The sequence below is a fragment of the Myotis nattereri genome, assembly GCF_964212035.1.
Source record: "Myotis nattereri genome assembly, chromosome: 4".
Lineage (NCBI taxonomy): Eukaryota > Metazoa > Chordata > Mammalia > Chiroptera > Vespertilionidae > Myotis > Myotis nattereri.
In genome coordinates, this window is record NC_138079.1 from 93,095,215 (window position 1) to 93,111,716 (window position 16,502).

At 43.5% G+C, this 16,502-nt stretch overlaps 1 protein-coding gene across 1 annotated transcript in view; it reads right to left on the reverse strand.

Moving 5' to 3' along the window:
- The window catches only part of SNX29 (sorting nexin 29), a 447,929-nt gene that overhangs the window by 399,495 nt on the left and 31,932 nt on the right, over positions 1-16,502 (reverse strand). The window contains exon 4 of the mRNA XM_081089509.1: positions 2,279-2,403. Coding sequence (XP_080945635.1) covers positions 2,279-2,403 — 125 coding nt within the window. The remainder of the gene's footprint in view (positions 1-2,278; positions 2,404-16,502) is intronic.

Here is a 16,502-nt window from a genome sequence, read left to right on the forward strand (position 1 = left end):
GGGTCTAGGAGGCAGCCCAGCACATCCTCCTCAGAGGAAAACAGAGCCAGAGACCCGTTCATCCGCCTCTTTGGGATGCAGGTGCAGAAATCATGCTAAGATACAGGGAAGTGGCAAGAACGTGAATGCTGGAGATGCCTTGCAAACATGTTGGAACCTCTCTGATTATCAGGGCCAAGTAACAAAAAAGACAAGAATTCTGGTCTGGATGGAATGGAAAGAGCCACTCTTCATGGCTAAAAGGTCAGAGAGCCTTAAGGGGGATGAGATGCAGAAGAGGTTAAATGGTAAAAGGGTGTTGAGGAAAGATGGCAACTAGTTAAACATTTATTAGGTGTTATGAAAGGAAGCAGATCTTCACATGAGATTCTCACTGAATCCTCCTGACAAGCCCCCAGATAGACAAGACTACCCTCCTTTACAAGTGAAAATGACTAAAGCTCTGAATATTCCAGGGCCCTACCAGACTTAGCCTCACAGTCTGACAGCCAGGGCTGCCTCTGCCATGGCCGGCAGCTGCCATCGACTGGATGGAAGCAGAGCCAGAGCCTCGCCAGTGTCAGTAAGGTGGCTCCCCCTCAGACAGGAACGATGGAAACGAGGGGACTGTGGGAAAAGCAATGTCCTTGAACAGCTTCTCAGCCAGCCCAGAGCCCTCAGCCACCCCCACACAGGGGCCCAGGGAAGCATCCTGGACATGAGACAGCAGGACTGACATCCGAGGTGGCAGTTAGCAGTGATGCTGACGTTTCTCTGAACCGGCCCCGCACGGCCATGACTTCATTTTAAAGGAGGAACCCAAGAGCACAGGAGAAAAATCAACAGTGACAGGAATCCCTCTTGCAGCTTCCTCGGATCCCAACAGGAACCACAATAATTTCTGAAGATGAGCAACCGGTGAGATGAACAGGCATCAAAGGTTTGTTGAAGGGCAGGAAAGAAAAGGGAGATACACCAACACAAAAGAGAAAGAAAGAACCGCAAAAGGCTCAATCAGCAGGGAATTTCCACCAACAACTAACTTCACCAAACACAGTGAGGTGGTTTTTGCTATGAAAAGAGGAAAACCAGCCAAAAATGACACATTGTACACTAACATTGTACACAACAAGAAAGATTTGCGAATTAAGGGTGACAACCACAAGCAGAGTCTAAAAGAGCGTGCTCTCTAAAGTGGGGTGGGGGGGAGAACATAGGATGGTTTGGGGGGAGGGGGTGTTGTTTTTTATGTGTATTTGTTTTATTCATAATTTGTCATGTTTTAGGATACCAAAGTGATTCTAATAGTTGAATTTAACCTCATCTTCAATCCACTGACCCATTTCATTCAATGACAATATTCAATATTAAAAGGAACTTAAAACACACATGCACACAACTGCACAGTTTTCATAAAGGTCTATTTCATTCTTGGTGGGTAGCGCATTTAACAGTAAATACTTTTAAATAATGCCCAGGTGACTGCACGGCTGCAACTTTCGTAACTGGATAGATAACCATAACCAATTCAACTAGAAACCAACTAACAAGTAACTGTGTAAATATTTTAAATCTTGTTTGGATCGTCAGTATGGGATGGTTTTAATATGATGGGATCCCCTGTAAGGTTCAGGCCCAAAGCAAACCACTCTCCGCAGTGTCCTCCCTTGTGCGGTGGAGAAAATAAAGGCGCCTACTACTCACAGGGCTGTTGTCAGAACTGAACAAGTTCATTTATGCAGAAGACGGACAAAGTGCCAGGCTTGCACTAAATACTTGCACGTGTTAGCAGTTATTATTATTGGCATTACCTGTGTCATTCAGACATACAGGCGCGTGGCGCTTGGGAAAAGTTTTGGCAACTTTGAAACGGATGGCAGCAGGACGTGTACGCTCAGAGACCTGTGTGGTCTCTGTTGCTGTTGTTGAAGACAGATTTAATTATGAAATATCATGCTATCCCCATGCATCGTATTAAAACAGATTACCAATTTCCCAGCAACTGCATCACCACACTGTGAAATAAGCACCTCCGCTGCAGGCCTCCGAGCCCTTAAAGACGGCAACACGTGGTGCTGGGGATTCTGCACAAAGGATGACTTCACTTACATTAAGGTGCCAGACAACACCATGACCGACAAGTCGGGCATCCTTACCCGTGATTTCTGCACCACCACGCCCTGCCCCACCCCACCCCCATCAGTCCCACACAGTGACTGCCTTGCTCACTATTGAATAAAAATAAACAGAGAGAGAAAAGACAGCATCCTCTGGGCCACCACATCAGGCCGAGCAGTACCTGTTTCCGTTTTGCTGGAGAAGCCGGCTGCCTGTTTGATCGCAGCTGCTGTTAGTGCTAACCCACGACTCCTCTTCAAGCCATGCTGTAGGACGGCCTCAAACTGGGCACACAGACAGGTCACCCTGTGAGAGAACCAATGATTCATCAGTCCACCTGTGAAGGGGAGAAACCACCAGAGTGGCCCCGCATCTCCAGGGAGCCAGTAAGTCACCAGGTGTGAAGGAACCCACGAGACACCTGGATTTACAGGCAGGTAATTGCCTTGGGCCACTCCACACACCTCTCCCCATGTCTGTGTACCTCATATAACTCAGGGAAGCCCACACAATCTAGCCATAATCATTAGACTGGTGGAAGCATAGTAAAATTCACAAGAAACAAGGGAACATGGAATTGGTGCCAGGCAGCAGGAGAGAGAAAAAAGACAATTTAAAAGCAAATCCGTTTGGTGTGGGGAGGAGTGGGTGTTCATTGTATCCAATTCACACATTTCAACTCAAATTCATATCACAGGTAGTTTAAGGAACACGATTATCTTTTAAGAGATTGAATTCACCAGCCTGACAAATTGGAAACATTGTGTAATTTCATGGCCTGTTACATACAATAATGAAATAATATGAATTCTGATTCTTGTTCTTTATTTTGTTGTAAGAGATTATCTTTGAAGTCAGATTCAGAGCTTATGGAATTTTCAATTAAGTTACAATTACTCTGCTTGCTTTTCTACCAACAAAAAGTTGTAATTACTGTGGATTTAACTGAATTCATTTCTCTATAACCAAAGAAATGGAAGATTCAAGAACACGTTTGCAAAGAGATGAGGTCACAGCAACTACCCTCTATTCTTACCAATCCTCCCAGCACTCCTTGGCCCTCAGTCCAACTGGGTCTGTGGACTTCAGAGACCCTTCCATTCACTTGTGCAACAAATATTAAGAAACCCTGAACTTCAATGTGCCAGGCACTATTCTAGGCTCTGATGATACACAAGTGAGACACACAAGGTCTCTGCCTCATCATGTTTGCACAGTTCTAACAGGGAAGATACACAAACAAGTAGGCTAACCAAACCATTTTAGTTGATGAGAACTTTGAAGAAAATAAAACAGGATGAGGTGGTAAGTGGAGAACGGGCAGGAACCAGCTTAAATTATGTGGCCTGAATGGAGGTAACCTTGGAGTTAAAACCTGGATATGACAAGAGGCAGCAGGCTGGGCAGAGGGGCCCAGTGCAAAGGCCCTGAGGCTACCACATCCTTTCCAACCTTGCCTAACTGCAGGCATTTCCTGCTCCACCTACTCCCACACCTGTAATAACACTCCAAGGGTTTATTGTTCTGTGGGTGGTAAAATATTTTCATACCACTGATTCATTAGCTCCTCTCACCAACATTATGATATAGGTAAGGTAGGTAGGTATTATTATCTCCATTTTACACATAAAGAAACTGAGGCTTAAAGACATTGAAGAGACAGCATACATAGAGTACGTAATTAGCAGCACCATCTGTACTCCAGGCCCTCCCCACTCCCATGCTGATCCGAGCTAGTTTCTGCTACACCCCATAGCACCAACAAAGACATGCTCTATCCTATGACAAAAGTCCTCTGCCTCATAAACCCAACCTTTACTCAGGTCCTCTGTCTACACCAGAAAACCCTGGCACAGAATCAGCAAATACCAACATTTTCTCTCAATTCTGTGCCTGTGACACACATCACTAATCCACCCCAGCATTCTGGGCTACTACTGCCAATGATCAAAGCTGGCTACTGCGGTAAATGTGACCAAAATGAGTTCTCCCCTAGGGAGATCTTAATTGACCTGGATTTGGGTTACAAATCCAGGTCAATTAAGACCAGTGAATCAAGGAGAACACACATGAAACTACAGTCCTTTAGCTTGTGGTGAGCACACTATATAGGTGCTGATTTATAACTATGTCACCTTAAGGTTTTTCATTTCTTCTCATCTTTTTGTTTTTTAATCCTCACTAGAGGATATTTTTTCCATTGATTTTCAGAGTGAAGGGGGGGGGGGGGGGGGAGAGAGAGAGATCAACTGGTTGCCTCCCACATGCGCCCCGACTGGTCAGGTTGAAACGCAACCAAGGTATGTGCCCTTGACTAGGAAATTGAACCTGCAACCCTTCCATGGTCAACGCTCCAACCACTGAGTGAACTGGCCAGGGCTTCTTCTCGTCTTTATTCCGTTACATGGCAATTCCTGCACAATGAAAGGGGCACCCACTTGTGGCGCTCTCTATTTCTCACCTTAGGCTCTCCTATTTCCAAGAATGCTCTCTGCTAAGTGCTCTCTGGCATGACTGTGGTGGGTTGGCTGCCTCCCTGGCATTTATCAGCCTAAGCTTTATTATACAGACATTAATGAATTGGGTCATGGTTTTTAATTAAGTGGGGCACTTAATCAACAGTGAATGTTTTAATATGTGCAAAAAGCACCAAGCAAGGAAATCACTTCAAGTTTTTAGGGCATACAGCTGTTTCCCAGAGGGATGGATAAATAAAACGTGGTCTAGCAATACAATGGGATACTATTAGCGATAAAAGGAATAAAGTCCTGACACATGCCACAACATGGATGAACCTTGAACATGTTATGCTAAGGGAAAGAAGTCAGAAGCACACATCGTATGATTCCACGAAATGTTGAGGAAAGGTCGACATATAGAAATTGGGCCGAAACCGGTTTGGCTCAGTGGATAGAGCGTCGGCCTGCGGACTGAAAGGTCCCAGGTTCGATTCCGGTCAAGGGCATGTACCTGGGTTGCGGGCACATCCCCAGTGGGGAGTGTGCAGGAGGCAGCTGGTCGATGTTTCTCTCTCATCGATGTTTCTAACTCTCTATCTCTCTCCTTTCCTCTCTGTAAAAACTCAATAAAAAATATAAAAAAAAAAAAAAAAAAGAAATTGGAAGCCCATTAGTAATTGCCCATGGCTAGGAGTGAAATCAAGGATAAACTGGCACCAGAGAACTTCGGCCATAATGAGAATATTGTTCTAAAACTGGATTTACGATTTTAAAAAAATCACTGCATCGTACTAGTACACTTACAAAGTTTAGATTTTTATGGTATGCAAATTAGACTTCAATAACGTTGTTTTAAAAACAAACAAACAAAAAAAATCCTCCCCTCAAGTCCTCAGTAAAGGTTTGATGGAAAGAGTGAAGGAGTTAATAAATGAAAAACGAAATAATGTCCTCCTGCTGAATGTAAAAGTACCCACCAGCACAGCTGGACACGGCATGAGCTTAACTAGTTCACTGATAAAATTCTGCAAGCACTGGTTTTCCTGAGGGTTGTCCTATATTTCAAGACTACTTAACCTGCCACATTAGTATGTAATGAGATTCCGGAGAATCCTGTGCTTTTTTTTATGGCAATCTGTGCTTTTTTTTTTAGGACAGACAGGATCAGTAATAAATGCTGCATTTTTACAAACTGCATCACATTACCCTTGCGACAGAAGGGTATATTTCAAATTAATCCTTTTCTTACGTTACAGCTTTACTGGAACCTTTTGGAAAAAACTAAGTAGAAGCATGAGAATGGACTAGATTGCCCACAAGTGGAAGCTCCAATGTCACCCGGGATGGAGTCGCTTGGACCCATGAAAATCAGTCAATTAATCGCATTAGCCACATCTCAGATTTAAGACAATACAATTATCAACTAGCCCTGCTAAAGCAAGGCCATTACATGATGACCATTTGAAATGGACCATGGCCTACATTTATGTTATACAAATTAAGTTTCAAAATGGTTCACACCATTTAAACCATGAATTTTACTGGCAGAAATCAATCCTCGGCTATAGTCTACAAGTCAGACAAATATTTAAGATAAACAATGCAACAGCCCTAGCCAGTTTGGCTCAGTGGATAGAGCATTGGTCTGCTGACTGAAGGGTCCCAGGTTCTATTTCCAGTCAGGGGCACATGCCCAGGTTGTGGGCTCGATCCCCAGTAGGGGGTGTGCAGAAGGTAGCTGATCAATGATTCTCTCTCATCAGTGATGTTTCTGTCTCTCCTTCGCCTTTCCTCTCTGAAGTAAATAAAAATATATATTTAAAAATAATAATAATTTAAAAAAATAATAAAAGAGGGAAGTTTAAAAAAAAAATTCTGAAGAGCTCTGGCCAGTGTGGCTCAGCTAGTTGAGCATCCTCCCGTTCATAGAAAGGTCACTGGTTTGATTCCCGGTCAGGGCACATGCCCAGGTTTCAGGTTTGGTCCGGGTGCATATGGAGGGCAACCGACCAATGTTTCTCTCTCATCTCTCTCTCTCCATCTCTCTCTCTTTCTCCCCCCCTCCCCCCACTTTCCTCTCCCTTTAAAAATCAATATAAACATTTATTTAAAAAGTGCTGTACAGCCATCACCTCTAACTAGCTCCAAAATGTGTGTGTGTGTGTGTGGAGGGGGGGGGGGGGCGTTAATTCTGAAGGGAAGTATGTGAAAAATTAAGAGCTACTTGGTAAAAGAAGTACTGGTGATATCTTTCTTACCTCTATGCCTTTCTGAAATGTAGCACTTTTTCTAAAAGAAATATTTAAAAAGAATCCACGACTCAAGAACCAGAAATACTGTTACCTTGAGCTTTAGATAAAGAATGAAGAATTATGGTTTAAAAGTTATGGTGAGGAAAAATCATGCAACTATTTAAAATATTTATGGAGAATTTGAAATAGCAATTTTTTAAAGCTTGGATTATAATGATACATGAAAAAAGCATATCTATAAAAAGTTATAAAATGTTTCTAATTCATGAATAAAAAATTACAATAACAAAAACTATAGCATTAAAAGTTGACTTTTTCAAGTAGACAAAGTGGGAGAGGAGAATTACATTTACAATATTAAAAAATTAAAATAAATCATATTTTTAACAGGAAAGATACAAGTCCTGTATAAAGAAAACCATAATATGGTCTTAAAAAGTATAAAGATCAAAATAAGTAGAAATACAACTTTCCTGAATGGAAAAATTAAAATATCAATTATTCCCAAATTAATGTATAAATTTAATACAATTCCAACAATAATCACAAGGAGGCCTTGACAGTGTGGCTTTAGTACAAGGATAAACAAATTGATGGAGCAGTACAGAGACTCCCAAATACCCAAATAAATATGAAAATATGTTATATATAATAATGGTAGCACCTCAATTCTAATGGGCAAGAGTGGGCTATTTAACCACTGACACCAGTAGCTATAGGGCTGAAAGAAAATAAGAGTAAACTATCTCTAAACACAGACAGAACTAAATTCCAGGCAGATCTACATCAAAGAAAAATAAAAGTGTAAAATAATAAAATGTTAAAATAATAGAGAAAAATACAAAAGACTCTCAGGACAGGATACTTTAAAACCAACATTTTAAAGGTTCATAAAATTTTTAAATTTCTACATGGCAAAAGATATCACAAAAATGACCTAGCCAGAATGACTCAGTGGATAGAGTGTCAGCCCACAGACTGAAGGGTCTCAGGTTCAATTCCCAGACAAGGGCCCATATGTCGGTTGCAGGCTCAATCCCCAGCCCTGGTCAGGGCGCATACGGAACACAACCAATCAATGAGTCTCTCTCACATCAATGTTTCTCTCTCTCCCCCTCTCCCCTTCCCTTCCACTCTCTCTAAAAATCAATTGAAAATATCCTCAGGTGAGGATTAACAAAAAAACAAACAAACAAAAAGATATTACAAATATAGTAAAACAATAAATTATATATATTTTTTTAAATGCTTTATACAACTTTATTTTTAAAAATCTTGTTAATATACAGGCATTGGCACATTTTAAAAACCACTACATAAACAGCCCTCTCCTATAATCCAGGAAAGTGGAATGTCAGGAGTCAGCAAACGTGGTGAACTTAAAGTGCTAGAACAAAGGCACTTCACAAAGGCACTTCACAAATAAATGACAGAAAATATTTACAGCACATATAACTGAAAAGGGATTAATAGTTATAGTACATGAAGGGCTTTCTACAAATGGATAAAAAGAAAAAGACAAGAAACTCAAAAAATAAAATTAAAAATTAAGGAAGATAAACAAACCACAAAAGAAGGAAATGTAGTTGGCCAATAAACATATGAAAAGATATTCAACCTTACTAATGGCCAAGAAAGTACCACAATGCTAAGAAACCAATTTAGGACAATCATTTTTAAAACTACAGATCTAGCCCTGGCCAGTATTGCTCAGTGGTTAGAGTGTCAGCCAGAGTGTCATGGTTCAATTCCCGGTCATGGGCACATACCTGGGTTGCAGGTCCGATCCCTACCCGTGGTTGGGGTGCATGTGGGAGGCAACCAATTGATATGTCTCTGTCCCAGTGATGTTTCTCTATCCTTTCTCTCTCACTCTTTCTCTCTCTCTCCCTCCCCACTTCCTTCCACTCTCTCTAAAAATCAATGGAAAAAAATATTCTTGGGTGAGGATTAAAAGGGGGGAAAATTTTTTTTAAAAGATACTGAAATTCATTAGCAATCAAGGAAATGCAAATTAAAGTAACAGTGAGCTACAACTTTTACCCATTAGACTAATAAAACTTCAAAACAACACTCAAAACTGTTGTTAGCAAGAAAGAAAAAAGGTAGTCTCCTGCACTGCTGGTAGAAATTTTTAGAAAAATACCTGACCACAACTACTAAAAATAAACACATATTCTCTTTGACAAAGCAACCCAACATCCTCGAAATGTAAGCTAAAGAAATAAAACCCTCACAATATAAGAAAAGATGCTCAAGGATGTCTATTGTTTCATTGTCTATAGTAGTAAAAATTGGACACAAAGTATTACTTCATAGGCAACTGTTTGTACATCTGCATTGTATAATATAATGCAGCCTTTTTAAAAAATATATATATATATTTACAGAGAGGAAAGGAGAGGGACAGAGAGCTAGAAACATTGATGAGAGAGAAACATCGATCAGCTGCCTCCTGCACACCCCCTACTGGGGATGTGCCCGCAACCAAGGCACATGCCCTTGACCGGAATTGAACCTGGGACTCTTGAGTCCGCAGGCCGATGCTCTATCCACTGAGCCAAACCGGTCAGGGGTATAATGCAGCCTTTTAAAAATAATTATTAGAACTGTAACTTAGAAAGATTTTGACAGGGTAATGCTAAGGGAGATAACACAGATGCAGAGCATTTATATACATAATTCAAGTTTTATAAAGCACTGGCAATAAAACCTGTGTGTGTGTGTATATATATGTGTATATTTTCTTTTTAAAAGACTATAAGAACATGGGGGGGGGCATAAAACAAATAATTCCTCATCATTAACTTCAGTTACCCAAAGGGAGGAAGAAGAACATATGGTAGCGAATAAAAAGACCAAAAAAAAGTAGACAAAAAAATAAACTTGATAATAGTGAAAACTCACAAGGCAGTAGTTTTCAAGATACTGTAAGTGTGAAGGTTAGAGGATGGCCAACAGGCATGTAAAAAGAAATCAAATGAATGTTCCACTAGTAAATCAAAGGGGAAAGAGCATCGAGAAAAACAAGAGTCCTAGATGCAGGAGTGAATAAATGGGAAATAAGCACACATAAATGTGACACTAAGTCATTGGCCAATATCTCCAAGTTTGACTATTGTCCATAGCCTAGGAGAAAGAAACTCCACACCAAAAGCTTGCTAAAAAAAAAAAAAGTTCAAAACAACACACATTTGTTCTGATTTCTGGCCACATCCAGCACCTCCCAGTCTTATCAATGCTTAGTCCTAAGGCTTCTCAATCCTATGTCTTCCCCCAATACAACCACTTCCACTGCACAGCCACCTCTTGCTGCTCTCCAAGACCCATCTCACCCCTTTCAAACCCTTGGCATCCACAACAGAAAGCTAGTCTCCTGAAATGTAGTCATGTCCTTATCTATCTTTGTTTCTTACTTACCCACACCACACTTTGCTATGTGTATATAGTACATGACCTGATTTTAGGGGGAACAGAGATGAACAATTTTTATGTTAATCATTTCAATGTGTAAAGATAAAACTGTAACAAGCCATCAATCTCTGAAGTCACTGATGGTATTAAATAAGACAAGACCAGAGTAGACAGGTCCTTGAAATTCCACCTCAACCAATCTCTGGCTCATATAGTATACAGATGTGGCAATAATTGTGAAAATGGTATACAAATAGCCATAATTTAAGAAATAATACCCTGCCCTGGCTGGGTGACTCAGCTGGTCAGACAATGAGAGACTGGGAGTTTGATTCTGGTCAGGGCACATACCTAGGTAGTGGGTTCGATCCCTGGAAGGCAATCAATTAATGTTTCTCTCTCTCTTTCTCTCTCTTTCTTCCTCTCTCCCTCCCTCCCTAAAGAAAAAAAAATCAATGAAAACAAATCCTCAAGTGAGGATTTTTAAAAAAAGAAAGAACACCCTAATGAATGAAGTTCAAAACTTCCCCATGACAGCAAGAGAAGAATCTAGTAATGACTTTCCAGCCCACTCCTCAACACACAAGGCAAATCATCTAAGATTCCACCGTTTTCATGCACATCCCTGTACCTTCGCATTTGCTATTCCTGCTGCCTGGAATTCCCGTTCTGCCCATGTGACCACTAAGGACCCTGTTCACACCTCTCACGTCTGGACTATGTAATTATTACTACAGGCCACCATGACTGCCCACAATTTACATGTCTATTTCCCTGACTCAATTTTGAGTTCCTTGAAGACACAACCATCTCATCCAGTTTGCATCCCCAATGCCAGCATAGTGATCTGTAAGTACATATCTGTTGAATGGAGGAGCTAATGAGCAATCATTCTAGCCTTCGGTTTCCAAATCAGCCAAAACACTGGTATGTCTAGACACAGAGAGGAAACATATTAAGTTTATTAAGTTCTTACTGGGTGTGCCAAGTAAACATTATTACATCTAATCCTCACTACAACCCCAGGAAATGGACAACATGATCATCATCTGATTTTCCAGACGGTGCAACAGAGGTCTAGAGAAGCTAAGTCCCAAATTACACAGCTGGTAACTGGTGGTTTGTGGCCATGTGGGCAATAGACAAGTATGTCTGATACCAAAGCTCATATTTCATGCTCATGGCCTCTCTCCCCTATCAGGGTGGTGCTGACAGCGCTTACATATTGTTTCCAATGGGCCAAGCACTACTCTCAACAATTATCAATATAAACAATATAAATATTTGTTAGAATTCAGGCCTGGAAATGTGCTCAGACTTGCTAAATGTCCTAGAGTTCCCTGATTGCTAAAAATACTCTTTTTCCTAAAGAAAAAATCAATTCGTTTGATCAATATAGTAAAATAAAAGAAAATGCAGTGTAGAACCACCTACTACAGAGTCTCAAAGTGGAAATAAAGTACTCAGGGTGGGGAATAAAGAATCTAATCAATGAACCTCAGAATTTTCCGCCAGGCTGAGAAGAATTAAAACATCTAGTCAACACCTCACACTAATAAGAGGCTGGTAAGAAACTTGTGGCAACTGAAGGTAAAAATCACATGAAGATCCAGAGACATTTAACAGAGGAAAAGGAATGCCTGGAAAAGCCATCTGGTTTCCTAAGTGTCCCGAGGAATACATGCGCTAAGAACAATATCAGGAACAGCAAAGGGCAGCTGATTTCCTTCTAAAAAGTTCAAAAATGTTCCTAATTCCTCAACAGGTACAGAAAAATCACCAAAACAATCCCTCTCCCCTGGCAGGCTTGTAAAGGAGAAAAAATGCTCTTCTCTGATTTCTTCTGACAGTCCAATGAAAGGGTCAGAAAAACCTGCAATTTCTAAATGTTCTGAGACTCATCCCCAAAGCCATAATGGCAAAGAGACCCAGTGTGCAGAGAATATTTATTTGCCAAGTGTCAAGACATAAAACTCTGATGACTATAACAATAGCTGGAACTTACTAGCTGCCAGGCCGTTCTAACGTGAACTCAGAGCAGCTCTACAAAGTAAATGTTAGTACTACTATCCCTGCTTATGGATGAGGACACTGAGGCACAGGAAGGCTAGAAACTTGCCCACAGTCCAACACGACCCGGGATGGCAATGCCAGGATTCAGAGTCTAAATTCCAAAGTCCACACTCATTCTTCTGCCCTGCAGTTTGGGTTCCTATTTATAATTCCAAAAGAAAACTTCCAGATCATGTTCTGTAATTCCACGTGGGAGGAAGATGCTTCTGTGAAACAATAACGTACCTAGTCTTTGAGGAAACTTCCAGGGCCTGCTGAGTTCCTGGTCCATTATATCAAGAGATACGCTACAGCCTCTCCACAGGCCAAGTCTGACTGACAGAATGTGAGTAATTTTAATGAAGCACAAGAATGGGCCTTTGTTCTGAGGAGAAAAAAGAGCAGAAAACAATGCCAACAGAAAAGGATGAAGAGAGCCCTCAATTCGGCAGCACATATACTAAAACTGGAACGATACAGGGAAGATTAGCATGGCCCCTGTGCAAGGATGACACACAAACTCGTGAAGCGAGAGGGGAGGGGGAGAAGGAGAGGGGAGGACGAAGAGAAACATGCATCATGGAGCCCAGCGCCTGCCCCACTTCCTCTGAGGTTTCTAAGGACAAAATCTGATAGGAAAAAGCAAGCCCTGCCTGTCACTCCCCTTTGTGCAAATGTTGTTTCACACTCAGGTGAGGGCAGTTGCATCTTGCCCCATAGTATTCTGCAAGATCAAACAAATCTTTCTCCCACATGGGCCTGCACACTCACACTTGGCATTTTGGTTTTAGCAGGTAAATACTGTGCACCACGTAGGCCCAAAAACCAAACATCAGCTTCAGTCCTACCAGCACTCTTCCCAAACTCCAGTCACAAACACCTTGCCACTTCTGTCACATCTGAGATATTATTAGTTACTTGTCTTGAATGTGACTCGCTTTCTTCACATAAGCCTGTTTTACGGGGAAAACTCTACTGCTACTGCAAATAGGAAGCCTGCATGATGGGCTCTAGAGAGCCTAAAGGGAGACTGAGCCTGGAACCCGCACACTCTGCTTGAAGAGAAGCGGCTGTTAGAGATTATTATTCTGAGCTGTATGATGCTGTTGTTTTTATAGGTCAAAAACAATCAAATATTGGCAATTTCATCTAATGCAACTTAATATTGTCAACACCAAACCAAGTCTTTCCCCCAATATCAGTAAGACAAAGAGATTTTAAAGGAAAATACTAGTAACTGAGCCACTAAGCAATTGAAAGGAATTTAATGCAGTGACTTTAACACTTAAAATAATGTTAAGTAATTGCTAGAAACTCTGCTAGAAGAACAAAAGGGGATGTAGTGTCAGTGAGTGAGGACCACACTGGGAACATAAAGTCCTGTTCTACTACCTACCAACCATGCGACCCACCTAACCAAGGCGTGTGCCCAGGAGACAGCAAATAAATGCTGCACCAGGGACCAGCCTCCAAACTTGTATGCCCGTGAAAGTCGAAAATGATCCCCCTCTTGTTCTCCTGGGATTCTTTTGAGGATCAAATAAGACTGATGACATAAACATCAGCATTTCTTAAACCAGACAAGGCTGTCACAGAAAGATTATCATCCCAATAGAGCAGCAACAGGGGACAACTGCTGGGCATGTTGGCCACCCTCTATTTATCCACCTTCCTAACAGCACCCAGATGTCATTTTGAAGGTTTATTTCTTCTTCCCTGGATACTATCTTGATGGGAAGATGAACCCAAGTAGACATCTTTGCACTACACAAGCCATCGGGGTCCCAATAAACTCCTTCAGCTGGATCCTTCTGCCAATGGCCAGGAGGTGGCCAAGTGACGTAAGATTGAGCGATCAGGCGCTTCCTCCCTGGAATGCCAAGCTTGAGCAGAAGGAGAGAGTCGGAAAACAGCTGGTGTTCACTCCAGCAGCGAGGGCCTTAATTGGATCACCATTCCTTCTAGGAGACCATTTCTGGACTCCTACTTCAAGTTTCTAGCCTTCCACAGCTGCCTGACTCCTTCCTGTTCCCAAACCTGGCCTGCTATCAATTCCCTAAGGTCACAATATCCTCAATCGGAACAGATTTCTGTTGCTTTTTACCATTGAGCCCTGGCAGACAGTCTTTCAAAAGTTCCTACTGCTGTCCATCCGACCAGCTGATCTGCAATCACAAGGCAACACCTCACATCCTGCCTAAAACTTTTCCTAAGGCAGTAAATGTGAAATGCATGTGAAGATGACACTTGGCCTTTCATGGAAAACCTCTTCTAGTTATTTCTATCTTCTCAGTGTACACACGGGCTTAGATTCCTGGAGGACATGATGTGGGAAGAGACATGTACACAAGTTCCATTTTCCAGAGACTGAGAACTCTGCCCAGAGTTACAAGGAAAGAAATCCCCCATCTTCAATTGTTCCTTTGCCAGCAAAAAAGAACAGTAACAAAGCTCGCTAATTCACTTTTGCCCTTCAACCTTTTTGCAGTCTACTACCTGCATGGGTAGGGGTCACAAGCTGAGTAATACCTATCCCAGCCAGACTTCACTCCCTAAGGGGCAAGGACCTCCTTATCTATCTATCTATCTATCTATCTATCTATCTATCCTATCTAATAAAAGAGAAACATGGTAATTAGCGTATGTCCGCTATCCTTCCCATTGGCTAATCAGAGCAATATGCAAATTAACTGCCAGCCAAGATGGCAGCCGGCAGCCAGGCAGCTTGAAGTTAACATGAGGCTTGCTTGCTTCAGTGACGGAGGACTCCAACATTCCCCGCCTGCCGCTGCCGGCCTCTGAGCTTGCAGTTTGAAACATTCTTACAAATATAGAAGCTAAACAAAACCCCAGAAACCTGCTTTCAGCCCGCCGGCTGAGTTGATACAGTGTTTCAATTGTAGAACCCAAACAAACCAGATACCTGCTTTCAGCAGCAGAGGCCTCAGAGCTGGAGCCAGAGCTAAAGCTGGCCCAGAATAAAAAAAAAGAAAAAGAAAAAGAAAAAAAGGAGCAGTTGGGAGCTTCAGTCACCCGCCAGCCTGAAAACAGCCCTCAGCCCCTCACCCAGACTGGCCAGGCACCCCAGTGGGGACCCCCACCCTGAAGGGTCTGTGACCAGCTGCAAACAGCCATCATCCCCTCACCCAGGCTGGCCAGGCACCCCAGTGGGGACCCCCACCCTGATCCAGGACACCCTTCAGGGCAAACCAGCCAAGCCCCACCCGTGCACCAGGCCTCTATCCTATATAGTAAAAGGGTAATATGCCTCCCAGCACCGGGATCAACGGAGCTGAGAGGCCTCCCAGCACCGGGATCAGTGGAGCCGTGAGGCCTCCTGTCACCGGGATCAGTGTGACAGGGGGCAGCGCCCAAACCCCCTGATCGCCCTGCGGCTCTGTGTGTGAGAGGGGGCGGGGCCACAACCTCCCTATCCGCCCTGCTCTGTTCATGACAGGGGAAGGTGCCCCAACCCCCTGATCAGCCCTGCTCTGTGCCTGATAGCCCTGTGGTTCTGTGTGTGACAGGGTGCGGCACCCCAACCCCCTGATCGGCCCTGCTCTGTGTGTGACAGGGTGTGGCGCCCCAACCCCACCCCCCCAGCCCTGCTCTGTGTGTGACGGGGTAGAGCCATAACCTCCCCATCGGCGCTGCCCTGAGTGTGACAGTGGAGGCGCCCCAACCCCCTGATCGGCCCTGCTCCGTGGGTGATAGAGGGCGGCGCCCCAAAACCCCCTCCACGGGCCCTGCTCTGTGTATGATGGGGTAGAGCCATAACCTCCCCATCGACCCTGCCCTGAGTGTGACAGTGGCGGCGCCCCAACCCCCTGATCCGCCCTGCTCTGTGCGTGACAGGGTACGGAGCCCCAACCCCCTTGATGGGCCCGCTCTGTGCGTGACAGGGGATGGCGCCGCAACCTCCCCATCGACCCTGCCTTGAGTGTGACAGGGGGCGGTGCCCCAACCCCCCAATCAGCCCTACCCTGAGGGTAACTGAGGGTGGCATCGCAACCTCCTGATACGCCCTGCTCTGTGCATGACAGGGGGCGGCGCCCCAACTCCCCAATCAGCCCTGCTCTGAGCCCAACCAGGGGCTGCACCTAGGGATTGGGCCTGCCCTCTGCCACCCGGGAGCAGGCCTAAGCCAGCAGGTCATTATCTCCCGAGGGGTCCCAGACTGCGAGAGGGCACAGGCCGGGCTGAGGGACCCCCCCACCTCCCCACCGAG